Below are 25,468 nucleotides of genomic sequence, written 5' to 3'. Positions count from 1 at the left end.
AGAGCACAACAGAAGTACCACTAAAACAATGGCTTTGGGCTTGCGACCAAGTCTAGTGTCGTCTAGTATTTGCTCATGTAAATTCAGGCTTTTTGCGTGCCTCCCTATCGTACATCTTGTATTCCTTTCGTATTCCTTTCGTACCGCAGCCAACTCATTTCAGGGGCGGCCCAAACGGATCCTCCAGCTTGGCCACCTTGCGTCGCTTCGCCTCGTGCAGACTGTCGGGCGTATTCGTTCCTGTCTCAGAGCCACTGATCGTCCCTAGGGTCTTGCCAAACACGGCGGCATCGTCGTCCATGCCGCCCGCCACGTGCGTCGATGTCTTGGCATACGACTTGACCGCACCCTCCTTCTTGGCCTGCTGCAGGGCGACTAGGTTGAAGCGGTCCGGGTCGCGGCACAGCTTGAGCTTCTTGAGAAGCGGCTTGATGATGTTGTTGGACTCGGGCTGGCCCCAGTACTCGGTGAACCGCTCGGGCGGCTCGGTGGCCAGGAGCTCGCTGCACCGCTGGATCGTGCTCAGCACGCGGTCGCGCACGCCGGCGCCGTTGACGCGCTCCCAGTCGGCGGCCTCGGTCTTTTTCTTTTTGTTGGCGCTGCCGCCGCCGGGCAGGATCGGGGTGGCCACGTCCGCCGCCGCGGCGCCCAGGCTGGCGGGGCGGTGGAACGTCTCGCCGAGCAGCAGACGCTCGACCAGTGCACGGTCGGCCAGCCACAGCGCAGCGAACATGATCTGGGAGGGCGAGTAGTGGAAGTAGGCGTCGGTGACGAGCGGGCTGAACTTGAGGATCTCGCGGGCGCGGCGGTGGGCATTGGACACACGGCTGTCGGAAATTTCTTCTTCGTCGTTTGCAGAATTACTCGTCTGGGCGTCCACATCGACAAGTCGCCGCAGCTCCATGACAGCACCCTCCAGGGCTCGGAACGGGTGCTTTACGTCAAAGGAAAAGCGGATGCCCTGGCACAGCAAAAACTCGCCGGCCAAAATATCGGCGGCTGTCGTGTTGGGGAACTTTTCGGCAAAGCCGTCGAGCTTGTGGTAATAGCCCTCGGACTTGGCACCGAAAAAGAGGGCCGTCTTGAACAGCTGGGCGGGCGGGTACGTCATGATGCTGTGCGTGATGTAAAAGCGCCGGAAAAAGACGGCGGCTGTGGCCTGCACGTCGGTCGGCTGTTCTGTGAACTTGGCGGCGCGCAGCAGCTCGACTGTGTAGAAGTCGAGCAGCATCTTTTCCTCCGCCGGCGTAAGGTAGACCACTGTAGAACCTGACCCTGAGGGCGTGCCTTTGTCGTCTTCGCCGTTGCTACCGCTGCCGCTGCCGTTGCCACTGCCGTTGCCATTGCCGTTGGCACCGTTACTTGTTTCGCGCCGGCGCTCTTCAATGCTCTCGTGGGCTAACGCGTTTGTCTGCTCCCGGAGGGTCTCGAGCTGGGATGGGGAGAAGGACCACAGGCGGAACTGCGACGACTCGCGGTACACGGCATCTTCAGACGCCATTTTGACGGGAAGAGAGCACACAGGGTGTTGTTGGTATCGGCGGGGAGAACGTAGATGAAGCTATCAAGGGATTGTCGTGATGCGCCACAGGCGCGGGGCCATGTCGTGAATGCCCGCCAAAGACGTATCAGGTGAGAAGAATGGGAATGAGATTATTTCGTTATCGTCGTCTTTCTTGTGGTATGATCGGTGTCGTATCGTTGTATCGTTGTATCGTCGTGGTCTTGTGCAGGTTGAAGAGCTCGAGTTTGGTTATGCAGTTGAGCTTCCCATGCCAAAGCCTGCCCCGGTCGCTAATCGCCTATTGGTCCAAGCTTCACTGTGCTGTAATATCTATTCGTAGTGCTTTGGGAGTCCCCTCCCTGGAATCCACAGGTCTGCAGGTGACCCCACTGTAATGCACACCCAGGCCTTGATTGCGCCAAGTCACCTTGGAACGCGGGGAGCTCCTTCTCACATCCCATCGTTTCCAGCATGCGCGACAGGAATTCTGAGCTGCTCATCGGGGCAGGCGCAACCTGTCACCCCCACACCGCCAGCGCTAAAGCCGGCAACAGCGCCGTTTCCAGTTGTCGCAACACCTCGTCGTGTTTGGGCAAACTTCAAACATAAGGCTTTACTGAGTGAAAATGGCACGTTTCGAGCAAGCATTCTGTTACCTGATTCCACCACTCAGCCCATGCTTTGGACAGGCCATTTACCCACTCGTCATCGCGCGGCTGGACGGGGCCGAGCAGACGGGACCCTCTTTTTGTCTTTTTGGGTCTCGATCTGGAGAAAATCCGCGCATCATGTCCATTTGCAGTCAGACAAGGCCAAGATGCCCAGGAGAAGATGGGGTTGACGGCCCCTCAGATCCCCCCAAGATGCCAAATGAGATCTTTCCAATCCTTTCCCATCTGGTAACGACTCCTCAAAAAGGATACACAAAGGAACGCCGAACTGTCCGTGTAATTGGGGCAAAAGGCTCGCTAAATCCTCGCTGAATTCAGCCCTTTTTATTGTGTGATTTCTTTTGGTGTCGGCCGCGTTGTGAGCAGAGCAGACACAGAAAGGATTTTCGTCGTTAGAATGTCCCCTTCATGATCGACTTCTTGGCCTTCTCAGCTCTCGTCTGGGACATTCTCCAACTATCATAATAATAGGCAGATGCAAAATAATACGGCCGTTTGATCCTCCATATTATTTTGTGATCGCACCTGCCTGGCTTGCTCGCCTTGTTTTAGTCGGCCGCCCCTTTGCATCGCACCTTCCCTTGGGCTCTCTTTGAACTCGTCCGTCTCCTCCCTTTCTCCCCGAACCATCTTCTCCAACCGCTATTTTGCTAGACCGTCTTACTTTAGACCTCAACATACTCCTTTGACTCACACTACCTTTCACCTCGTCGATTTTACTGACACTCATTCTCTCAACGCTCATCATCATACTTTTGCACGGGCACCCCATACGTCACGCTACACATGGCAACACTGCATGCGGACAGCAACGAGGGTGCAGACAGTTTGAGCAATACCAATATCAACACAAATAGTGGCTTCGACGTGTCGCCCGTCTTCGCAGAGGAGCAGCCTATCTTCCAGTTTGCGCAGCTCACTTTGCTGCAGCTCTTGACCAACTCGCTGGTTCTCGCGCATACGGCGCCCTATCTCTCGGCGCACGACGTCTTGCGGCTAGCCGCGACCAATAGGGACTTCCGTGCCTTGCTGTATGACACGCCGTCCCTCTTTCGGTACCTGGACCTGTCGCGCCTCCAGTCGGCCGTTCGCTTGGGCCGTGACCATGGCGAGGCGCTGCTCGAGCCCATCGACCGCGGCGGCCAGACCTGGCGCCACGAGCAGATTGACGAGAACCTGACCGAGGACGAGTTCTACTCGGGCCCGCTGCGAGGGGCCTTTCGGGCCCTGAGCCGGCCGGGCATCCACACGGGCCTCTCTACGTCTACGTTGACCCAGCGTGGGACCTGGCTCAGCGGCGTGCATACGCTCATCTTGAACAACGTCTCGGTGACGGCCGAGCTCGTGCACGAGATCCTGCGCAGCCCCGAGTACAATGTCCGCATCTTGTCCCTGCGCAACGCCAAGCACTGCAACGAGGTCCAGCTGCGCCACATTTTGCGGACGGCCTGCCGCGCCAGCCGGCCCGTGGGCACGCCCAAGCTGCGCGGCCTCTACATCTTCAGCAGCGGCCGCCGCGGCGACAGCAGCTGGGACAGCGTGCTGGGCGGGTACCGCAACACGGCGTCGTCGTCGTCGTCCGGGCCGCATGGGGAGAAGTCCGACGAGTCGGACGACCCCCACCCCAACGGGGACGACCTGTGGTACCGCGGGCGGGGCCGCGTGCTGCCGCGGATGCTGACATCGGCCGAGTGGGCCGGCACGCTGTTGGAATGCCGCGGCGTGCTTGCGTTTGACGGCGTGCTGTGCACGGCGCCGCGGCACACCAACTCGCTGGCGTTTGGCAGGGTGCCGTCGAGCGCGAGCACGAGCCGGCCGCACCTGGCGTTTGCCATGGCGAGCTTTTCGCTAGACGGCTGCGCGAGCTGTGGCAGCGCGCCCGACGGGTGGACGACATGGGGTGATCCGGCCTTCGCAAACACGCAGAGCCGTGGCGGTGGCAGTGGCGGTGGTGACGACGAGGGCGACCCGTACTTGTCTCGCTTCCCGCTCCTGTGGCCGCCGCCGCTGCTGTCGAGCAACGTGCGCGTGGCCATGTGCCCAGAAGGCGAGAGCGTCCACCCGCACCGGTTTGCCCACCACCGCGGCGAGACGCCCAACCACGCCCACCAAGATCCCACTACCAGCACCACAGGCTCCTCCCCCGCCCGGTTCATCCCTCGCTGCGAATCATGCGTCTATGGCCGCCTCTGTGCCCTGTGTCACCGCTGGTGGTGTGAGGCGTGCATGCCGGACGGGGAAAACGGTGTGCCTTGGACCGACCTGCCTGGCACAGCAGGCAGCAGCATCTCCCCCTCCTCCCCGTCTTCTTCTCACAAGGTACGAACCAAAGACGGCAATTGCCGCAACTGTCGACGGTCGTTTTAATGGAGGATTGTCGTTCTTTGTCTTGCAGGCAGGATAGGCTTGTCGGCATGTCGTATCGGCATCGCTATGGTGCTGTGTGTGTGGTATAGCAAAGTCATGTTGGGTTTCCCTTTGCTTGTGTCGTCTTCCTAAGGGCCTCTTGGCATGTCGTGTCGGGCGTAACGCCAACATTGTCCCCTGTCTGTTGTCTGTTGTTCTTGCCCTAACCGTGGTATCCTTCTCTCCCAATCCAGAGACTCATCGACTACAGCTGCCGCGAATGCGGGCCTAGTGTAAGCCTTCTTGTCGTCCTCCCTGTCGTCCTCCTTGTCCGTGCACAGGCTGCCATGCTGTCCCTGTCTGCTCACCACTGTCTTTCTTGTCCTCTCCAGTGCCACGACTGCGTGTCCAAGATCCAGCGCCAATGCAAGCGGTGCCGCCAGAGCTACTGCATGCTGCACAACACCGGCTCGAGCCCGACCCATGTGAGTGTTCTTTTGGTGGCTGCCTGTCGAGAACTAGGCTGCGGCGCTGCTTTTCCTGGTGCTACCTAAGGCGATGTTCTTCTGTGTAGGTTTGCTAACTCGTCTTCGCCTTGCAGTGCGATTGTTTGTCTTCCTTTCGTTGTCCTCCTGTTGACTGTTTCCCAGTGAATGAACTGCTGACACACTGAAAAAGGGTGCACACCTCCCTCATACCGTTATGTCCAGGTGCGTTTATATATGTTTCCCTCGATTTGTCCCTGTTTTTCGTGTCTATCCCCGTCTATCCCCTCTGTTCTCGTTCTTGTCCTTGTCGCCTTGGCCGTGCTCCCCCGGTTTCCTCCTTCCCAGCAGGCCTCTAGAAAACGGCAAGGCAACAGGAATGCAGCCCAGACTCCCCTACCCTCCCCCAAAATGCACAAACAAAGCCCCCTGTCTATGATTCCGCACGCCCTAACCGAGGTTACGAACGCTAACAAAACGGGGCGCCTTACCTGTCGCAAACAGAACCCACGCCTCGTCCTCAAGAGCCACTATTGACCAAATGACTTGCACGACGACACAACGTTTCTCAGTACGTCTCTTCTACCATGACGCGAATGACTTTGCGACGGGTTTCCTGCTTGGGGCTGAAATGTCCTGCAAATTTCCAGCTTTCTTTTGTGGGCAATTCGGTTCAGATTTGCTTATTTTGGCTAGGCATCATTCTCTTCCCTTTTAAAATCTGCATTTTCATGGTACGACTTGCAGCGGTTCTTGCTTCCGTTTCTGTTTTGGCCTTTCTGTTGTTTTATTTTGTATGGCTTGGGTTCATTGCTTGCATTTCTATTTCTTGGTGCAAATCGTCTCTACTCCCTTTGCAGCCGGTGTTTCTGCGCTTTCGATAAGATACCATTCCCCTCTTCCGTTGCGGGCTCTCGTCCCAGATTGCTTTCTCCAGATCTCATAGACCGTATAATGACTGCATATTTGTCCACTTATTTGCACGTCCTCTGAACCTCTCTTCCCATGGCCTGCATACGACGTACTTGATACGAATCTAAGCCGGTCATTTCAAGTGACGCTGTTGTCTGCACCTGCAGAATCTGCTAGAGAGACTTGTGCATGGTGGCATGGTGGCTGCTCGTGCCTTGAGATCGGGTTAGTGGATAGATACTCGGGGCTGCTGTGGCCTTTTTCTGGAGCGCCTTGGCCATCGGCTTGCAGCCCACTGACTATCCCAAGGGTGTATGTCGTCGCGAGCCTGAAAGGTTGGGCAACCGACAACGGGCCACATACCGATGCCACTCTTCTTTTTCGTGAGATCATTGATAATAACGGCATCTCATCATTTCAGTCAATCCCGCCGAGCCCGGCCGCAAACTTGCGCGCCACCCACCCGGCGCCGTGCTCGTCGTACTCTTGTTTGGTAACACACACGCGGTTAACGGTCGCCGCATTCTCGGGGAGCGTCGCAAACCGTGCCGCCCCGCGCCAGGTACACAATGTCGGGTCCGCGGGCCGCGTCACGCGCACCACCAGATCGTCCGGCATGCGCGACTGGATCTCCTGCTGCAGGCGCTGCACGAACCCGGGCAGGTCGGTACAGCCACCGACGACGACAATGTTGGCGAGCAGCGCGGGCCACAGGCCGACGGGCAGGGCGTGGACCGACTGGGCGACGAGGTCGGGCAGGCCGGGCTGCTGGAGGCCGATGTCAGTCGGGTTAAACAGCAGCTCGGGCACGGCGAAGCGTTCGTTGCGGAGGACCAGGACGTCTTCCGTGGCGGCAGAGGCGGCGGACGCGGCGGCGCCAAAGTCCTTGACCTGCTTCTGGTGCGCCGCCACGGCCGCCGCGTCGTAGTCCCGCACGATGCCCTGGGTGCGCGCGTGGTAGTCTGGCAGCACATACTCCTTGGCGATGCCGTCGCTGCCGCCTCGAAACACATCGAGCCGCCGCCGTTTGGCGTCGCCGACGCCCGCCTCGCCCAGCTGCACGCGCGGTCCCTTCCAGGTCTTGTCAAGGTCGGAGGCAAAGTCGAGCGCCACATAGCAGGCCTTTTCCTTCATCTCATTGACAATGTACGTGTCGTGGCGCATGTCGTAGTGGCGGACCGACAGCAGTTTGGTCAGGTAGTTTGTGAGCAGCTTGCCGCCAACATCGAGGCGGCGGACGGCGCGGTGGACGGGGCGGCCGTGTAGCACGGGCGTCACGGTCGTAAAGGAGTAACCGGCGTCGATGACGAGGCGAATCTCGGCGGCGCCCGTTGCGGTTGTCGTAGGGGTGGGCGTCGTCAGAGGTGCGTTGCCTGCAGCTGCCTCTGCCTCAGACTTTGCGTCAGGTGTGGCATTGGCGGTATGCGTGACACCGTTGTCGGTCGGCACAGGCTCGCCTGCTGGCGCTGTTGTTGTCGTCGTGACCGTCGTCGCCTCCGCCACCACCGACGTGGCGGCCGTGGCACTTCCCAAATCCAGATACGCATTAAACTGTGATGCCGGGCCCCGGTAGTAGCTCGCAAATCGAAACTCCTCAAACACCATCTGGTCGCAGTTGGCTTGCAGGGCCGGCAGCGCGTTGGGCTGTTCAGTCAGCAGCAGACGCGTCTCCGAGGGGTCACACTGCAGCCGCCCACCTCCCGCCTCGGCCGACTCGCCAAACTCATGCGCCCAGATTGCCCGCTGTGCTTCCCAGTTGACAATGTAGCCCTTCTCGACGGGGCGGCGGAAGGCGGCTTCGCCAAAGTCGCGGCAGTTGGTTGTGAGCTCGGAGCCGATGTAGGTGCGCCGTTGTCGGTCACGAGCAATGCAGTTGGGGATCACGTAGGGCGTCGCTTTGGTGTCCGACGATGCGCCCTCGGCAAAGCCGGCCTTGATAGTGTAGGCGCCGTTGTCGACGACGAGGGTGCGAGCAGGCGGTGGCGGTGCCGCAGGCTTTCCCTTGCGGCCACCGGCCATGTCGAAGGAAAAGCAGGAGCTAATGTAGTCGTATCAATGTCGAGTTGCCGAAGGGACGCCGTCGACTACCGCAGAGTCATCGTTGGTCGATGTGGTGATTGCCGCTGTTGATGGGGACGCAAAAGTGAGCTTTGGTGTGCCAGACATCTGAAAGCTCGAACTGGATACGACGCGGCAGTATTATCCACGCGACGCCAGTATAATTTAGGCGGTGAGCTGCGCTAACACCACTACACCAAGACAACAATTCCTCCACAACATCACCATGTTCAATAATGAACTTGACACGGAAAAAAACATAACTAATATTGTAATAGATTCGGATCTATGTTTTAAAGAATCCCAAATATGCATATTCAGGAAAACGTTTGTCATGCATAAACAAAACCTATCTATACCGCCCAAGCCCTTAACCACACTGTTACCCATCACTCCCAACCACCTCCAGCACAGTCCTCCCCCAGCCAGCCTTGCATCCATGTCTATGCGTTCTTGGCGACGGTGGCGTTGAAGTCGGCGTTGGAGGCTGCCGAGAAGTCGTGGATCCAGTGGCCGATCAGATCGTGGATGCTAAAGGACGAGGCGTTGTTGCTGGGCGTCGTGACGGGTGCCGCCGCATACGCAAATGCCAGGCTGCCCTGGGCCTTGGGGTCGATGCTTGTGACGCCCGTGTCTGTATCGCCCCAGAGCGTGCAGCCGACGCAGGTAGCGGTGAGCTGGAAGTGCGTCGCATTGACGTGGGTGCCCTTCTTGAGGACGGTGTAGACGGCGCCATCGTATGCCGGGGGCACAAAGTAGCCACTTGTTCGGTTAGCACCAGAGGCTCGCCATCCAGTATATACACACATATGAACAAAGAGAAGAGATGGAAAACATACTATGCCATGCGGGACGACACGACGACGTCCTTGCCGTTGGCCCAGACAATTGTCAAAGGATTGTAAGTCATGGAGCCGCCCCAGGCCAGACCGGCCCAGCCGATGGCAATGGGGGCAGCAATCTGGACGACGGCTTCGTAGTTGTCGTTGACCTTGGCCGTGGACGGGATGGCCACCCGGAAGGCGATGCCCTTTTCGTTGACGTACTGAGAGAAGGTGAAGCCGGTCTCCGGGTCGACGTATTTGGACGAGTCCACCTGGCCGAGGGCCGACGAGGCCAAGGAGGCAACAGCGCCCAATACTGCAACGAACCCACGCATCTTGTTGTGTTCCGGAGGTGGTCGGCGTTGAAAGGACGTGGGAGGTGAAGGCGCGGCGTCGGACCTGGGAATGATGGCGAGTATTCACAAACCAATGTCACGTCCAGGTAGAAAGGTAGACAGAATGGGAGAAATAGAAGAAGGGGCAGAGACTCACTGGGCGGCAGAAGGCTTCAAATACGGAAGACACTGCCTTTCTTCTTTTGCCATATTTCTTCCTTATGGCTCCGCAATCTAAATATCCAGATTAAGTAAGATATAACGGGTTTGGACTCCTGTAAATTGGAAAAAGACGGCATGGTATTGGTGCATTCCTAAGCCATTGCATACCGGAAACTGAGGCGAGAAAGGTAGTCTTCAATAGAGGGACGCACAACTGGGCTCGGCACCATTCAGTGTCCACGATGATAATTGAATGCTGACACAGAACAGTATTCCAGGGGCAGAGAAACGCAACAAGCACTCGGCTTCTACAGCAAGAAGGCGTCAAAAAAAGGACCGAGACCGTCATTCGGACCACTCTGTGAACCTAACAAACGTAGCATCCAATTTACCATCCGTAGACTTCTGTGGACAGCCAAGTACTTGGGAGCAACGTGGAGATGGCAAAGGTGATGCGACGGATCGATCTTCCCCGTCCGTTGGAGATGTTTCCATCGTTCAGTTGTGTCCCCTGGGATCCATAGCAAGTATGACATATACCTGCCGCGTGAATGGAGAGGCACTCTGCCCAATCGGTCATTCTTCCGTTCGGCCTGGGGCCGGCTTGTCGGTTTGAATGGGCTCTGCTAACCGGCAGTGATGCTTGGCGGAAGAGTACATAAACAGATATGATAGGGACGCCTGGTCTAATGTCCCGAGAATTTATTGGGAGCTGCAGTCGCTGATATTTGGCCAAGTTCAATGACCGTCGTCCATTTCGGGAAACAATGTCTTTTATTCCGAGCTTGGCTCGGCAGCATTGCATTGCTAACGAGAGGCCTTGTTCGCTGGAACGGAGAGCCGCTGTTGCCCATTAGCCTAATTGCCATACCTACCGTCTGTGGGCGAAGTAAGCGAAGGTAAAACGTGCTGGCAGTCCTGTGTGGAAGCGAAGAAATGAGGTCGATGAATGCTGGAAAAGAAGACCTTGAGAATGGCGTTCGAGGTATACGGTGGGATTGCGGAGAGAACAGAGTGGTGTATTAAAATCAAAATTTAGATCCCTAACTATCCGTACATAAGAGGTGTGTAGAAATGATGTATAAGGAGAAGAAAGTGAACGGAATTTTTCTGAGGAAAAGAAATAAAATAAAAAAATGAGAAGAAAAGTGGACAACGGATAAATAGGAGACAAGTGCGACATACAGATCAACGTGCAAGTATGGAAGGAGCTACGAAACTGGAAAATCAGGAAACATCGACCGTGGTTTGACTTCTACAGTCTCGGTTGACACAATATGAACGGTTGCACGCTTGCGACTTCCCTTTCTGAAGTTGCTAAACCAAACGAAACTAACATTCTGAAGCATTCATGGAATAGACCGTTTGAGGAAACCACGATCGGGGCCTGCAAAGGGCTGAATTGCGCCATCCGGACCAAATGTAACGCTAAAGAAAAATGTCCACAGGGAGCAACAAAAAAAGGGTGCAAATGGGAAGGAGCTAAGAATGGTCTGATACGGAAAGCGCCGCCGACGGTTCTAGATCGCAAATGTCAACTTTGACCTCGACGGTCTTTCATTCTCATTGTCGTGCTCATTCTCGTACTCTTACTCATACGCCTAATCGTACTCAGTCTCATACTTTCCCATTACGACTTGCTGTGGCATACGTCGCGAGCTCCCACTTGCTTCGCCTGTCGCACATGTGAAGGAGCTGCCGGTCTGTCAAGGGGGCCCTGTCGATCACAAACACCGACAAATCCCCAAAATGCCCGACGCAGAAGACCCGCCGCGGCCACCCCACCTCACGCCCCTGGCCGACGTCCTCCCACCGCTCCTCCTCGGCACCGCCACCTTCAACACCCAGTATGTCGACGACCCGGCGTCCATGCCTTACCGCGGCATCGTCCGCCGCGCCCTCGTCGACCTCGGCGTGACCGGCTTCGACACGTCGCCGTACTACGGACCTTCGGAGGCGCTGCTCGGCGAGGCGCTCGAAGCGACGGGCGTCGAGCGCAGCCGCTACTTCTTGGAGACCAAGGCCGGCCGCGTGCACGGCACCGGCTTCGACTACAGCACGGCTGCCGTGCAGGCGTCGGTGCGCCGGTCGCTGCAGCGGCTGCGCACGCCGTACGTGGACCTGGTGTTTGCGCACGACGCCGAGTTTGTGCGCCCCGACGAGGTGGTGACGGCCGTGCGCGCATTGCGCGCCCTGCGGGCCGAGGGCGTCCTGCGGTACGTCGGCATCTCGGGCTTTCCCGTGGACGTGCTGGCAGCGTTGGCGGAATCGATCCTCGAGCAGACCGGCGAGCCCGTCGACGCCGTCCTGAGCTATGGCCACTGCACCGTGCAAAACACGCGCCTGCTGGGCGACCCCGTGGCGCGGCTGCGTGCGGCCGGCGTGTCCGTGGTGCTCAACGCGAGCCTGCTCAACATGGGCCTGCTGACGACGCGCGGCGTGGACAACGGACCGCAGGCCACGTGGCATCCATCGCCGCCGGCGCTGCGGGATGTGAGCGCCCGGGCTGCGGCGGTGTGCCGGGACGAGAAGAGCGGCCTCGCGGCCCTTGGGATCAAAGGCATCGAGCAGGTCGCGCTGCGGTACGCGCTGGACGTCTGGGCCCGCGAAGCGGAGAAGGCCCAAGTGGCCACACGCGCCGCCGGCGGCTCTCTGGGTGTGGGGGCGTCCGTCTTGGGCGTGACGTCCGAGGCGGAGCTGGACGAGACAGCACTGGAGTGGTGGAGCGTGCTGGACGGGCTGCGGGTTCCGCACTTTGCGCTCGAAGGCTTGCAGAGCCGCACCGGGATCGGGAGCGCACCGGACGCAGCGGCGCGGCAGGCAGCCGGCCTAGCACGGTCTGCCGCCGTCAAGACATTTGTGGAAGAAAAGCTGTGGCCAGTGTTTGGGGACCTAAAAGACTTTGCGTGGGCAAGCCCCGAAGAGGGCTGGGTGAACGAGCTAAACCCAGCGGAGGCCGTCAAGACAAGGTCATGAGGCGTGGAGGCTAGTCTTTGTCCCATGTTGGCCAGTAAATAGATTTCCTACGACAGCAGCATAGTATTCATTTCATATTGATATTTGCCGTCTTTTTCTCAAAATATATTTTTTTACAGATTTATTTATTTAAATTTCTTTTACAAATTGTGTCAACCCATCGGAAAGTTATGAAGAAGATGTATTTATTTCGAAAGCAATACTATCACGTTGTTTATCGTCGTTTCATACTTCAGACGAGAATGACAATGCTTTATGACCATAAACGGCTACAGACTGAGAGCAAGGCACATGAAATCCCGGAAAAGAAATACAAGATAGAAAATACAGTGTGATCAGAAACGCCTGCCTAAACGCTGTCCCTAATTCTTAACAATACTGGAAGAAAGATGACAAAAAAGAAGACAACAACATACAACATGAAACGAGGCCGTGCATTCATCCCGTCCATTGCCACCCCAGAAACACAATATGACAAACACAAAAGAGCAAATCCAAGACACTCTCCACTCCTTCCACCGGCCCAGAACCCATGCTCGAAACGGAATGTCAATGCAACCCATGAAAAGAACAGGAATGGAAAAAAGGCCGACAGAAACAGCCATAAAATAATACAAAGGAAACAAGAGTGCTGAAAGGTAAGCCTTAGGGTCCGCTTCTATTCTAGTGGTAAATCGTCCGCGGGTGCCGGCGTGCCGGGGGTGACCATGACTTCGGGCGGCTGCTTGAAGTCACCGGTGGATGTAGATAGGGGGGTGGGCTGCTTGAGGGTGGCGTAGGCGTCGGAGTGGTCCTTGCCTTTGTCGGCACTCGTCGTGTTGGGTGCATGCTCGGCGTGCTCAACACGGCCATTCAGTTCCGACTCTTTCGGTGGTGATGAGCTCGCGGGGACGTCGGTCGCGTCCGTGGTGAGTTGGCCCTGTGCCTCCCGGTCGATGACAGACAAGCGCCGACCAGCATTCTTGCCTTCCAGCTGCACACCAACAACGGCCGCAAGGCTGCCAAAGTTGAAAAGGGACTCGGGGCTCGCGCTGGGGTCGTCGTGGTCGTGGTCGTGGTCGCGGTGGTCGCGATGGTCGCCGTCTTCGCTGGCGTTGCTGCGGCTGCCCAAACTCAGTCCGCTCGCACGGGGATCCTGCAGGTGAAGGGCGTTGGGAAAACTGCCACCGGCCGAGTCGGGGAGGGACGAGGAAACGGAGGAAGCGCTGCTCATTTGGCGTAGGTGGGAAGGGCCGGCAGACGGGTATTGCGCAGAGGGAATGGGACGAGGCGCCGCACCGGTAGATGACGACGACGAGGTGGCCGTTGGGGCGGCGGTGTCAGCGTTGGCTTCGGCATCTCCCACACCACGATCAACGGCCTTGCCTTTGCCGGTAGAACCATTGTCCTGAGCAATGGTGCCGCGATCCTGCGTTGGGCTGGCCGGACCTGAGGGGGGGTTGCTGACAACCGGGCTCGTGCCGCCACTGCTGGCCGGGCTGACCGACGCTGCCGTGTTTTGGTTGGAGTTGGCGTTGACAGCTCCACTGCCGTTGCCGCTGCCACTGCCGCTGCCGCCAGCCGTCATGGCGTTGGCGACACTGGCTTCGACGCGGAGATTGGACGCGCCACTGTTGCCACGCCGACGGTTGCCGATGTTGAGCGCAGACAGGCTCAGGGTGCTCGCGCTCGCCGAGCTCTGGCCGCTATCCGTGCCGGTGGCGTAGAGGCTGCTGCTGTTGCCTGTACGCTTGGCCATGGCCTTGGCGGCCTTGCGCTCTTCCTTTTCGCGACGCTTAGCCTCTTTCCGCTCCTCCTTCTCCTCCTTACGGCGACGCTCTTCTTCGGTGGCTAGGGACTGGCGCAGCGCTTCTCTAAACATGAGCTCCTCGAGATCTTCCATCCGTGTGCGCCGTGCAGACCCGCTGGCGTTGGCCATGGAGCTCGACCGTGCACCCTCAGGACCACCACCGCCGCCGCTGGCACCGCCCCCATCGGCCGCAGCATCGCCGCCGCTCGGAACGGGGCTAGCATCACCGGCGATGTTGTTGGACGATGTGTTGCGTCTACTGAAGCGGCTGACGCGGAAAGACCGGTTGTCCTGGTTGCCACCCATTATAAAAGCAGCCGTGTGGAGGGCCGTGGCCGCAGCTGCGCGGCGGGCGATGTGGGCGGATTGGCTCGCAAGTTTGGTCGACCAGTCGGGCCGGACACGGTCGGTGGTGATGACGTTGGGGGCGTTGGCTGACAGGGACTGAGCGCGGCGTCTCGACACGGGCGTCGCAGCGCCGGTGCCGGTGGGGGGCGATCCGGTGTTGGGTGACAGGAGAGCGGTGGGGGAGGGACCGGAGTTGATGGAGCTGTTGGACGACATGGCGGCGCCCATGGCGCCAATACCCAACGTCATGGAGCTGGATGCATGGACGAGACCACGGCGGAAGGGTGGGGGGTCATAGGTGACGCCGAATTCGGGTTGCTGGCAGTAGGGGCAGCATGCAGGTTCGGACACGAGTTTGCCGGCCTGGGAATCCTCTCCGTCGGCATTTGCATTTTCGCCGCCGCCGCCGTTGTTGCTGTCACCATGGTTTTCGGGATAGTGGGGGTCGGCACGCTTTATCTGCACAAAGCACTCGCTGCAAATGGCCTGGTCACAGCAACGGGTGTGGTTGAGGTAAGGGGGGTAGGACAGGAAGCAGATGGGGCACTCGTCGGCGTCCTTGTACAAAAACACCTCGATGGGTTGGCCGTTAACATAGGGGTCGTGGGGGAGCATAATCTCGCGGGGGGCGATATCGGTAGAGGAGCCGTTGCGCGACGAAATACTAAGAGCGGCGGCGATGGCCTTTGCACGCGGCTTAAACGGTGAGCTGGACCCACCGCGAGGCGTGGTTGCGCCGCCAGTGGTGGAGGGTGGTGGGATAACGACGGCGGGGGAGGAGGTGCCGGCGAGGGAACCGGTCGGAATGGCGCCTGACGGTGGTGTGGTGGCGGCGGTGGCGGCGGTGCCAGGTGCGCTGAGTTGGGAAGACGAGGCGGTCGGGCCGGGTTGAGGAACGGCCAGTGTATGTCCGGTAGCAGATTTGGGCGGCGAACCAGGCGTGGCGCCGGCGGACGTGGGAGGGCGGGAGAAGAAGGATTCCGGAGGCGGTTGGTCGGGAGGCGGGACATCTAGGCCCCGTGCCGCGGCAGCGATTTGGTATTCCGTCCACGTGGGCGAGAAGTCCTGCAAGCCACGCCAGAAAGGCGCAAGCCGTCTCTCGATCTGCGTTGCATGTGTTAGCACGACTTGGACGAACGAATATTACAATGCAAGAGATGCGATCGGATGCTGCCGCACCTGTAGCATGCGCACGGTGGGCTTGCTAAAGTCTTCAGGGCCGACGTAGGTGCCAAGCGTCACGAGATAACCGCCGTCGACGTGCTCCTCTCGCATGCTGCGCTCGCGCTCGGCGATCCGGGCTTGGCGATCCCGTTCCAGCCGCCGGGCCTCCCGTTCCTGCCTTGTTTCCCGGCGTTCTGGGGGCTGGGTGCCGGACCCTTGTGCAGAGATGCCGAGCAGGCTGCCAAGATCGTTGTTGCGGCCGGAGCGGCCACGCGGTCTGGAACTCGAGCTGTGTCCGTGCGCGCGCGAGGCGTTTGGCTGCTGCGATGACGACGACGATTGGCCGTGATCGCCGGGTGCGCCGGGCTGCCCGGGACGGCTCTCTTTCGTGCTGGTATTACCCATGGCAAATGGCAGGTCTGCAGTCGAAGCAGGCCTCGATGTTGTCGGAAGAAGGCTGGCGAAGTCGAGACGAGGCAGTTTGTGGCCCTGTTCCTCTCGAAAATGGCCGTCGGAAGTGGCCCTCTTCGGAACGACCGTCAAAATGCACTCAAGACGGCCGTCTCACAGGAAAGAAAGAGGGGGTTGAGAGGCGAGCGAGATTGTGCGCTTCGGTTCTATCGACCGGTGTACTTGTTGGATGTGGATTGGGAAAGACACACAAGAGGCAGAGGAGGTGAGATGAATGACGGGAGGAAGAGCAACGGCGTGTGGCCGATGGTCCGTTAAATTCGACGTGACGTGCCACTCGCGCCTCTGGTCTCTGCTGTTTTTGGTGTCTTTGGCGTCGGTATTGCCTATTGCCCCCTGTCTGTTCTATGTTCCCCTCTTTTTCTTTGGTCGACGGTCGGAAGTTCGCTGCTAGGCTCAAGGTGCAAATAGAGAATGGATACGCAGTGGAATGGCCCTCTTTTCGGTAGGCGCGGAAGCTTTCAGCGAAAAGCGGGCGGGGAAGAACAGACAACGCAAATGGAAGACAAGGACGACAAGGACGACAAGGAAGCCGAGGAAGAAGAATCAAGACAAGAATCGAAACGGGGCAAACACTGAAAACGAAGCAAAGCTGGGGACAGCCGTCATGTGCATAAAGAAACACTGGTGATACGAAACGGGCAACGGAAGACGCGGATAGATATGCGGCAGGGCGGTGTACAGATGAAGGGCAATAAAGGAGATATGGCAGATGGGTAACGGCTGTCAGATGGTTGGGCGTTGGTGGTGCATGCCGGCGTCCCAGGAACGAAAACAAGTCGTGCGAGAGGTCCAACGGTATCGTCGGATGGGAAAAGAATGACGACACGCAGGATGCTGACAGTGGGCGGACAGTGGGCAGACGTTGGTCGGCTTAGGGGGTCAAGGCTCAGGAGAGGAAATGGACAGGCCTGGCCAATCGCACTTGCCTGGATGGGCGGATGTGTCGCACCACCAATTCTTGATTGTGAGGAAAGAGGATGCAGAGCGCAGGACGAAAAGGTTTGTGCAGCGGGTTGTTAGCGAGCTACAGGGCTGTCGGTGTGACTTTGTTGAGTTTAGCGGGTCGCTTTCAGTCGGATCATCCCAGGCACATGAACATGGCCGCGATAAGGGTTCGAGGGCAGATCTTGTGGTAGAGGACTGTATTTTACGAATGTACAACTTTACTTTAATCAAGGCGTGATCGATCCGGAACCGCAGAGGAGCAAGATGTCTTGAGGGCGCAGGGATGGAGGTGGCGAAAGGCTGACGACGCTGACAGGGCGAAACCCTGCCGGGCCTGTTCAAGCTTGTATGGCACCTGTTGGCAGCTGTTGGCACCTGTTGGGACATACAAGATATAGGAATAGATCAATACAGCAGGTACAGCCGCTGAAGTTCACCAAATGCTTGCCCTTGAGTCCTTGTCCGGCAGGCAGCAGATGGAGTTTTCCGGTTGGGTGGTGGCTGCTTGCCAAAGTTTAATCTTCTTTATTCTTAGAGCTTCCTTGCTCTATGGAGATTTCTCGCTGAATCGCTCAATTGAATCACTCGCGAGCCTGATCTGGCCAAGACTCGGAGTCTGGGGGAGGGGAACAGAACGAGATGGAGGAGAGCGACGTGGGGTTGGAGTACTGAGAAAGTGGGGAATGGAATGGAGATGGGATGCTAGCAGAATCAGACGAGGCCGGGGGGCACAGCACCTGGAAAAGGAATAACGAGGCGAGTTGACGAGGTGAGCAGCACTGCAGCACTACAGCACTGACAGCACTGATATGTAGCTGAGCTTGTATTCTGTACTTTGTGAGGAGACGGCAGAGCAGGCCACACCTTCCTATTCGGAAATGGGCACCGTGCATCGTGACTGCCCAAAGTACGAAGTATCTGTACATCATATATTCGTCGCTGCTCCTTCCGTTTTGATGTTGTTGGTTCTCCGGGAAGTTGGGTTCGTGCTTCCTTTGTTTCCTTCCCCGTCCTCCTGTCCCAGTTCCATCCACACCCGTTTACCACCAAAACTCATCGCCAGGTCCCGCGATACGTCCTCAACGGTACAAACGCTACAACGTGTATTACATCGTGCAGAGACAGTGGGATCCCGCATCTCTATTCGTTTGTTCTTTGGTTTGTTTTCAGATTCTTGTGTCTGCTCGTTCTCCATCCGTCGTGCTGTCTTTTGCTGCAGCCAGACCATGGCGTGGGAGGAGTCTTGGCCCGGAGAAAGCGTCTATCCTTTCGTTTGTCCTCGACCCCTGCCCCCCGACCATTTCTATTTTGAGCTCGCTTTGCCCGTCAGAAGGTCCTTCGTGCGACGCTGCCTGTGATGCCAGACGACAATGAATTGACAAACTATAGCTTCGTCACCGTATGGACTGCGGAGCGGAGCACGCCTTGCACTTGTGTACCACACGAGTGCATACCCCCAAACAGGTAGGACAATCAGCGCTCCTTGCGTACGGTGTCCCACATGTCGTAGCAGACACAATTGTGCTCACTGGACAAAGGCGATGTCGCCCGTTTTTGGCAGTATTAACACCATGACAGGGGTTAGAGGGTGGGCTAGATCCCGCCAATCCTTTTACGGCTGGTTCGACACTGACAGCGGCGTTTGCATTTGGCTCTGTTCTTAAAGGCACGAGAGGAGAAGTGCGACATTTGGGGACGTAGTAATGGCAGGCGGTTGCTGGACAAAGAAAAGAGGAACGTGAGACGGATAGCGCAGACAAGTATTTGCGCAGACGATATGAGATACATTAGTCACAAACCATAACACCAAACGCAGGCACATCGTGCTTGTGTGCCAACAACAACGCCGGGTAGAATGAGCGAGACGTAGTGTTTCCGACGACGCTACATTCCAGCCGTCCGTTCTGCCTGCTGTTTTTGTTGTACTAAGTATTCCGTACAAAATAGTAACCATGAGATGCGGCTTTCGACGTGGCACGGGCCAAAGGTATATGCCACGCACGGCAATCACTGGCGAAAGTGCTTAAGCAAGTGCGCCTGAATGAACGGCATAAAGCCATTCTCATATGCTATGGTCACTGGCTTGGCATCGATAAACAGTAGGTATGCCATACTTGGTAAACTAGACAACAAAATGCGTTTGATGTTTTGGAATTGAAAGTAGTCATTGGTAAAAGACGACATCAGACGAAAGAAGTTCATAGGATGAAATGCGAAAATATTTCCGAAATAGGACGAAGCACACTCAGACACAAAAAGACACGCTCTGCTCATAAGAGTCTTCAGTATTGACAGCTGAAGAACAATCCACTCAGTCTACTATGACTCCTCGTCGGCATGCACCAGCTTGGCCGCATCGCCACGGTCGGCCCGTACAGCGATCTGCTCGGCAGGTGGCTCTGGCGATGACGATGCGGCACCGATGCCGACGCCATTGCCGACGCCGACTCCTCTCCTGTCGTGAGTGTGTTCGTGGTCATGATTGTGGCCGTGGTCGTACCCCATGGCCACAGCACCAAACAGCGCGTCCATATCCTCGAGGGCGAGGTGTTTCGTCTCCGGGTACAGGTACCAGATGATGGGCACGCAGACGATGTTGATGGCCATGAAGAAAAAGTAGATGCGCGAGCCCAGGTTGGCGATGCCGACGGGCCAGACCTGGGCGACGACGATGGAGCCGATGGCGCCGCCGGACGCCGACAGGTTGAGGCCGCGGGCGCGGAGGCTGGTGGGGAAGATCTCGGAGCCGTAGACCCAGGCGGCGGGGCCGAAGCCCATGCTGTAGCCGAGCGAGTAGACAAAGATGAAAACAATGCACGTGTAGTCGGCGGCGCGGTTGGTGTTGTCCGGGTAGGCGAGCGGGAGGGCGCCGTTGATGAGCAGGGCGACGGACATGACGGCGGCGCCGACGGTCAAGGTGATGCGGCGGCCAATGCGGTCGATGATGAGCATCTCGAGGACGGTGCAGCCGATCTTGAGGGTGCTCTCGATGCCGCCGGCCAGCAGCGACAGCCGCGTGCCGAGGCCCAGCGCCTTGAACAGCGTCGGTAGGTAGTATTTCATGGCGGTGGCGCCGCACATTTGGGCCATGAACTGCAGGAGGGCGGCGCGCCACAGCCGGCGGCGCAGCGACGGCTCGCGAAACAGCGAGGTCCCGTCGAGGCCCGAGGCGCGCGACGCGGCGACGTCGGCGCAGATCTCGTCGAACTCGTGCTGCGTAGCGTCGGGCGCCGCGTGCGCCAGCCCCTGCCGGAAGTAGTCGAGCGAGGCGCGCGCGCGCACCAGCTGGCCGTGCTCGACGAGCCAGCGCGGCGTCTCCGGCAGGAAAGGCAGGCCTAGCATGAAGAGCACGGCCGGCACAAACTGGACCGACAGCGCCGCGCGCCAGCCGACGGCGTCGCCGCGCGGCGTGTCCCAAAAGGTCATGGCATAACCGACCCAGAACCCGGCCGCCAGCCCGCCCACCATGCCAATGTGGTTCATCACCACGAAGCGGCCGCGCTGCCGGGCCGGCGCAATCTCGCTCTGGTAGAGCGGCACGCCCGTGCTCACAATGGCCACGCCCACGCCGGCAATGATGCGGCCGGCGATCACCATCGCATATGCCCCGCCGCCGGTGGCGCCCGCCTGGAGCGCCGACCCGACACACACAACAAATGTGCCCAGCAGCGCGGCATAGCGGCGGCCGAGATAGTCGCTGGCGGCGCGGGACAGAAAGACGTACGACGTCCAGGTGCCCAGATAGTAGATGGCGGTGATGACGCCCTTGTGAGCGGCGTCCGGGTGGTTTAGCTGTTTGATGAAGCCCGGGTGGACGAGGACGGCCGAGATGATGCCGACGTTGTAGCCCCAGACCAGCGAGCCGAGCGCAAAGAAGATGCAGCAGCCGTGCAGGCGCATCGACGCCTTGGACATGAACACAGACATTGTGGTGGGCAAGAGAGGAGAGGGAGGCTACGCGGTCGAATCAATGTGGGAAGCCTGCGTCATGTCAGAACTCGGCGTCAATTTATGAACGTAGACAAGACGTCAACGTGCACGAGAGGTGGACCACCGTTGCGCACCAATGCGGCTCATGGGGCATAGCATGGATAGATCTCTTTGGAGATAAAAGCAGGGACGCAAGACGAGGGCAGTGCCGTTCTCTTCTGTTCTTTTTAAATCACACCCTCTTTCATCTTTTACGGCCGTTTTCCATCCCGTGTCCACCATCGGAGGCTATTTCGGTAGGGCCCTGAGGAGGAGGCACGGAAGACGGAAGGAAGGCAAAAGAAACATAAAAAAGAGGACATGTAAAAGAGGGGCTCGTTTCTTGGTACGACTCATAACCTGCAGGAAGAACACTGTCTGTGCCGGAACGGCAGACGAGAGACGTGCATCTGTTGGTTTCTTTACGCCTTTCGTGTCTACGGTTGCCATCCACCCACACTTCCCCACCGCGCGGAACCGGTGCCGATCGCTGAGTCGAAGACAATAGAAAGACTGCAAATACAGAGAAACGTACGACGTCCTGCACGATAGAGGGGCGCACAGGGTTTCTCAGAAGATTTATTGCCATATCTAGAGTGAGATGCGGTGTTAAAGAGGCCCTGGCCATGTTAGTGTTTAACGGGTGGCTACTGCCAAACGACGCCAGTGCCTTGTGCCAGTTTAGGCTCGTTGAAAAGGAAGCCATATCACACAAGCACGTTTCAACAGAAACCTTTCAGGGCCACTACAGACCCCCACGTGAGTGACAGGGGTTTGGTCATTCTAAAAACGAGGGACTTGAGGGACTCGCATGGACTGCAAAAGGTTCAGACAGCACTCGGAAGAAGCAACGAAGCGCTGAAAGCGTTAGCACGGACAGAATAACAAGCACAGGGACCCGTCAGGACCGTTAAAATGGTTCGCTAAACCTGCTCTGTGGACTGTAGATCACCACGTTTTTTTGTCTTTGTTTAATCCTCTTTGCCGGAGTACTTCATCGACGTCGTCAACACACTCCATTGCCCTGGCTTTTCTCACAGACGCCTGTTTCGAGCCGTGATTTTATTTCTGTTGGTCACAGAATCCCCGTCATCCCCTCCTCACCCACCCTTCAGCCCCCATGCCGTGTCAATTGTGGCAACTCATCCCGTGTCTAGGTCTTCAATCAGGTAGCCACTGCCACTCTACCAAGACTCTGCCCAACAAATGTCTGTGAAAGGACCGTGTCCCGAGTTTCTTCTCTTTTTTTCACGAATCAATATTCCCCGGCTGGTCGGCAGATGGTAGTTGATGCATGCCGCGTTTGGTAAGTGATTTTTGTTCCTCGTGATCACTGCCGTCGCCTTCTATCCCGCTGTTGCATTCTGGGGTGCAGACAACCGAAGTGGTGACTACAAATTATACTACAAAATCAACTGGGCCGATGAGGGCCCGCAGTCTGGTAATGGCGGTGTCGACTTGCTTTTGCATCGTCCGAGTCACTGTGTTCTTGGTATCTCACCACACCGTCGACTCCGAAAAAAATAATAAAAAGTAAGAAGAGAAGACAACCCAGACAACCAACACATAATCGACACAAGATGTTCCGTAGATCTGTAAATCCTGTAACACAAAGAACAACAAAAAGGTGGGAATGCCCAGCACGTCACAGAGATAACCTCTCCAAACAATTGAAGAAGCAATGATCGGATAAAACGTTTTGCAAACAAAAAAAATATCGACGATGGGAGTGAGATTTGAACTCACGCGACCGAAGCCATATGATTTCTAATCATACCCATTAGACCACTCTGGCATCCCACCTTATTTCGATGTTTTGTGGGACATATGCGACTTGTCTAGCCTTATATAGCGAAACACAAAAGTGGGTTCTGGGACCTGGCGCCTTGGACCACTCGGCCGTCTTAGACCAGTCGGCCATTTTGCGTGGAGAGCACCAATGACCAAAGGCCAACGCCAACGCCAACGACCAACGGACGGCAACAAACTTGACGTTCTTTGTTTGCCGATTTGAAACAAACGTAATGCGAGGAGATTATATAGTCATTATATTTCACACAAGTCTATAAATCATATCGTTGTAATATGTATGGCTGCAGTGACCAATCTTCACGACCACTGTGGCCCGTCCGCGGACAACGAGAAAATCGCATTAATAAAACTGTGGACAGGTGGACAGGTAGATCTGCACACTGGCATGTTTTGACACCAGGAAGCGGTCGAAGACGGGCTTCAAACTAAGCAGCTGCTAGAACCACCAACATATATGCAGCCCTCACGACAGGCGCCCAGTTTGATTTTCACATATGGCAGGCGGCAAGGTTAGGCCAGGCGAGGGTGCGCCCCGCAGAAGATACAGCATAGTTACGACTTGAGCTGCACGTACTCTGTACAAGTCTCCCGGTGCTCTGGGTTGACCTGCCTGTCGAGGACTTGCACAGAAACACACCGTGCCACTGGGTGCAATAGACGCTTGCGAGGCTGTCAGGAAAGGCGAGGGTCTACATACGTGCGGCAGAGCATGCATGGCTGACTTCTGGTGTGGTGTGCGTTTTTCGGAGAGCTTGGTCACACCCGCAATGCTTTTGTTTTGCAGGCCCCACAACGCGTGTATCGAGGGCTGTTTTCTTTGCAATAATCCCGCACAAAGGTTCGTCGACAAGGTCTGCCTCACCCACCAACACGCCTGACCTGACAAGACGCCGGAAGATCCTCACCGTGTACTGGGCTGCCGGGTAGGCGGGCTTCACGGGCCTCCTCCCAACCGTGTACCTGGCAAAGATTGTTTGGAATTGTAAGTTCTTTTGACAGTTTTGCTCGACAATGTCACTCATCAACTAACAAAAGTAGCCATGCAGGGTACTAGAGCGTCGTTGGCAAAGTGCTCGCCCGGGTCCAGTACTCTGGCCATCAAGCCACAGCACGATCAGCAATCGACTTCAAGACCCGGGCTGAGCTGGCAACTATATTGCACTGTCGAGTCTGTCCTCGCTCACAACCTCCTTCCTCAGTTGATACTCCCTTGATCTAGCCCACCCGACCGGCTTTCCTGTGTCAGACAGACACACTACATTCCCCTTGGAGATACACATGTTTTTGGCTAACGCTGGCCATGTATTGTTGGATACATACGTTGTAGCATGATGTACAATCTGACACGGCCGGCCCTTTACGGACACTCTTTCTGGCCGTGCAGCTACGCCGGACTGTCCAGGTGTTGAGCTTGACGCAAACCAAGTGTTATCCCATGATCACGACATCGTGGCTATCCAGATTGAGCACAGGACCAGGCCCAAATCAGCATGGTTCTGTGCTTGCCCTCCTGGTGTCAGCCATCTGTCTTGCCATCTTACCCACATCACTCTCTTGATCGCCATGCCCGATCAAGTCTACGTTTTGCGTCCAGGCGACCTTATCACGGCGTTGCCTGACGCATACTGCCTCCACCAGCATTCTATGAATACATAGCCTTTGACTACCTGGCCCGCCATGGACGTGTCACTGCAATCCGCCATTTCGAGGGAAATATCGAGACGGTATGGAAGAAGAAAGCACCCACGGTGGCAGCCAGCTACACCTACATGGCTGGTGCATGGCATGACGGGAAGTAAAATGCTCCAGTAGCTTACAGCTGCTGCAGCCAACTTTGAGATCGTCCATAGCAATCAATACAAACTATATACCAATATATGAACGATGCTGCTCTACTGCTATTGAAATACATCCGCAGATTCGATGCTTTCAGCATTCTCCTCTCGTCTTTCGATATCAAACGTGTCTCGGCAGCTTATTGTGTATTGTATTTCGGGGCCAGACTGCCAAACAGATGCTGGCCGTTGCGGAAACACATATACAGGACGCGTTCGTATTATCAAAGACGTGCAGTAGGGGCTTGAGCACCTTCACGGCTTTATCCTTCCTTGAAAACTAGAGTATTTACTTTCATTTGTTTTATTGCCGGTTGATGGTCCAAATAGAGCATTGGCTTTGTGACATATACCGTGTCTCGTTGCTTCATTCAAAAGCACACAATACACTCCAAAAGTCCCAAGTAGTTCATATTATTGATACAATAAACACGTATAAAATAGTAGATAAGATGCACCGCCTTCCCTCCATACCTGTATAGACTCCGGCATATCCACCGCCGCGTAAAAGAGCAACTTGCGCCGCGAGTCGCTACAGCGCCGCACCGGAGCAGACTGGCCCTCTGTCCACGGTGGCTGGTAGGTCGCCGTTCACCACCAGTTCAATAACCCGTTTAGAAGAGACGTTATTGTCGTCTCCGATAACCGTAACGGTCTCCCATTACGTATAGCCATTCGCTTATGAACCAACACTGGCTCGTGATGTCACACAGAACCACAGGCTTCTGCTGCGGTTCGATTGGCCATCACAGGGGTGCATTGCTGACAAGCGTCGATATGCAGGCGTTGTCACATCATATGCGTCCTATTCTTGGACGGTGATTCGCTCTGTCATACGCATCGCTGTGCCCTTGCGCGG

General features: G+C 56.9%; 7 protein-coding genes and 1 non-coding gene across 8 annotated transcripts; 2 read left to right on the top strand and 6 right to left on the bottom strand.

Annotated features, from left to right (window-relative positions):
* Positions 1–154: 154 nt before the first annotated feature.
* On the bottom strand, positions 155–1,501 carry SPBR_01730 (cyclin-like protein; the record flags this gene model as incomplete). Its single annotated transcript, XM_040760040.1, has 1 exon — positions 155–1,501. The coding sequence occupies one exon, from the start codon at positions 1,499–1,501 to the stop codon at positions 155–157; it is 1,347 nt and encodes a 448-aa protein (XP_040619040.1).
* Positions 1,502–2,961: 1,460 nt separating this feature from the next.
* On the top strand, positions 2,962–5,543 carry SPBR_01354 (ubiquitin fusion degradation protein; the record flags this gene model as incomplete). The annotated part of the gene is made up of 4 exons (XM_040759665.1): positions 2,962–4,422; positions 4,776–4,814; positions 4,914–5,006; positions 5,511–5,543. 4 exons carry the CDS (start codon positions 2,962–2,964, stop codon positions 5,541–5,543), a joined length of 1,626 nt encoding a protein of 541 aa, XP_040619039.1.
* Positions 5,544–6,335: 792 nt separating this feature from the next.
* SPBR_01619 (uncharacterized protein) lies at positions 6,336–7,937 on the bottom strand (the record flags this gene model as incomplete). Its single annotated transcript, XM_040759929.1, has 1 exon — positions 6,336–7,937. The coding sequence occupies one exon, from the start codon at positions 7,935–7,937 to the stop codon at positions 6,336–6,338; it is 1,602 nt and encodes a 533-aa protein (XP_040619038.1).
* A 482-nt stretch (positions 7,938–8,419) lies between these two features.
* On the bottom strand, positions 8,420–9,135 carry SPBR_02004 (uncharacterized protein; the record flags this gene model as incomplete). Its single annotated transcript, XM_040760313.1, has 2 exons — positions 8,420–8,738; positions 8,816–9,135. The coding sequence occupies 2 exons, from the start codon at positions 9,133–9,135 to the stop codon at positions 8,420–8,422; spliced, it is 639 nt and encodes a 212-aa protein (XP_040619037.1).
* A 1,911-nt stretch (positions 9,136–11,046) lies between these two features.
* SPBR_01784 (L-galactose dehydrogenase) lies at positions 11,047–12,273 on the top strand (the record flags this gene model as incomplete). Its single annotated transcript, XM_040760094.1, has 1 exon — positions 11,047–12,273. One exon carries the CDS (start codon positions 11,047–11,049, stop codon positions 12,271–12,273), a length of 1,227 nt encoding a protein of 408 aa, XP_040619036.1.
* A 658-nt stretch (positions 12,274–12,931) lies between these two features.
* SPBR_01283 (c2h2 type zinc finger domain containing protein) lies at positions 12,932–15,979 on the bottom strand (the record flags this gene model as incomplete). Its single annotated transcript, XM_040759594.1, has 2 exons — positions 12,932–15,475; positions 15,590–15,979. 2 exons carry the CDS (start codon positions 15,977–15,979, stop codon positions 12,932–12,934), a joined length of 2,934 nt encoding a protein of 977 aa, XP_040619035.1.
* A 3,333-nt stretch (positions 15,980–19,312) lies between these two features.
* Positions 19,313–20,920, bottom strand: SPBR_01614 (uncharacterized protein; the record flags this gene model as incomplete). The annotated part of the gene is made up of 1 exon (XM_040759924.1): positions 19,313–20,920. One exon carries the CDS (start codon positions 20,918–20,920, stop codon positions 19,313–19,315), a length of 1,608 nt encoding a protein of 535 aa, XP_040619034.1.
* Positions 20,921–22,683: 1,763 nt separating this feature from the next.
* On the bottom strand, positions 22,684–22,765 carry SPBR_09510. The gene has a single exon. It is a non-coding gene; the product is annotated as a tRNA-Ser (tRNA).
* Positions 22,766–25,468: the final 2,703 nt, after the last annotated feature.

This window comes from Sporothrix brasiliensis, assembly GCF_000820605.1.
Source record: "Sporothrix brasiliensis 5110 chromosome Unknown Cont18, whole genome shotgun sequence".
Taxonomy (NCBI): domain Eukaryota; kingdom Fungi; phylum Ascomycota; class Sordariomycetes; order Ophiostomatales; family Ophiostomataceae; genus Sporothrix; species Sporothrix brasiliensis.
This window is presented reverse-complemented; position numbering and strand designations above follow the sequence as displayed.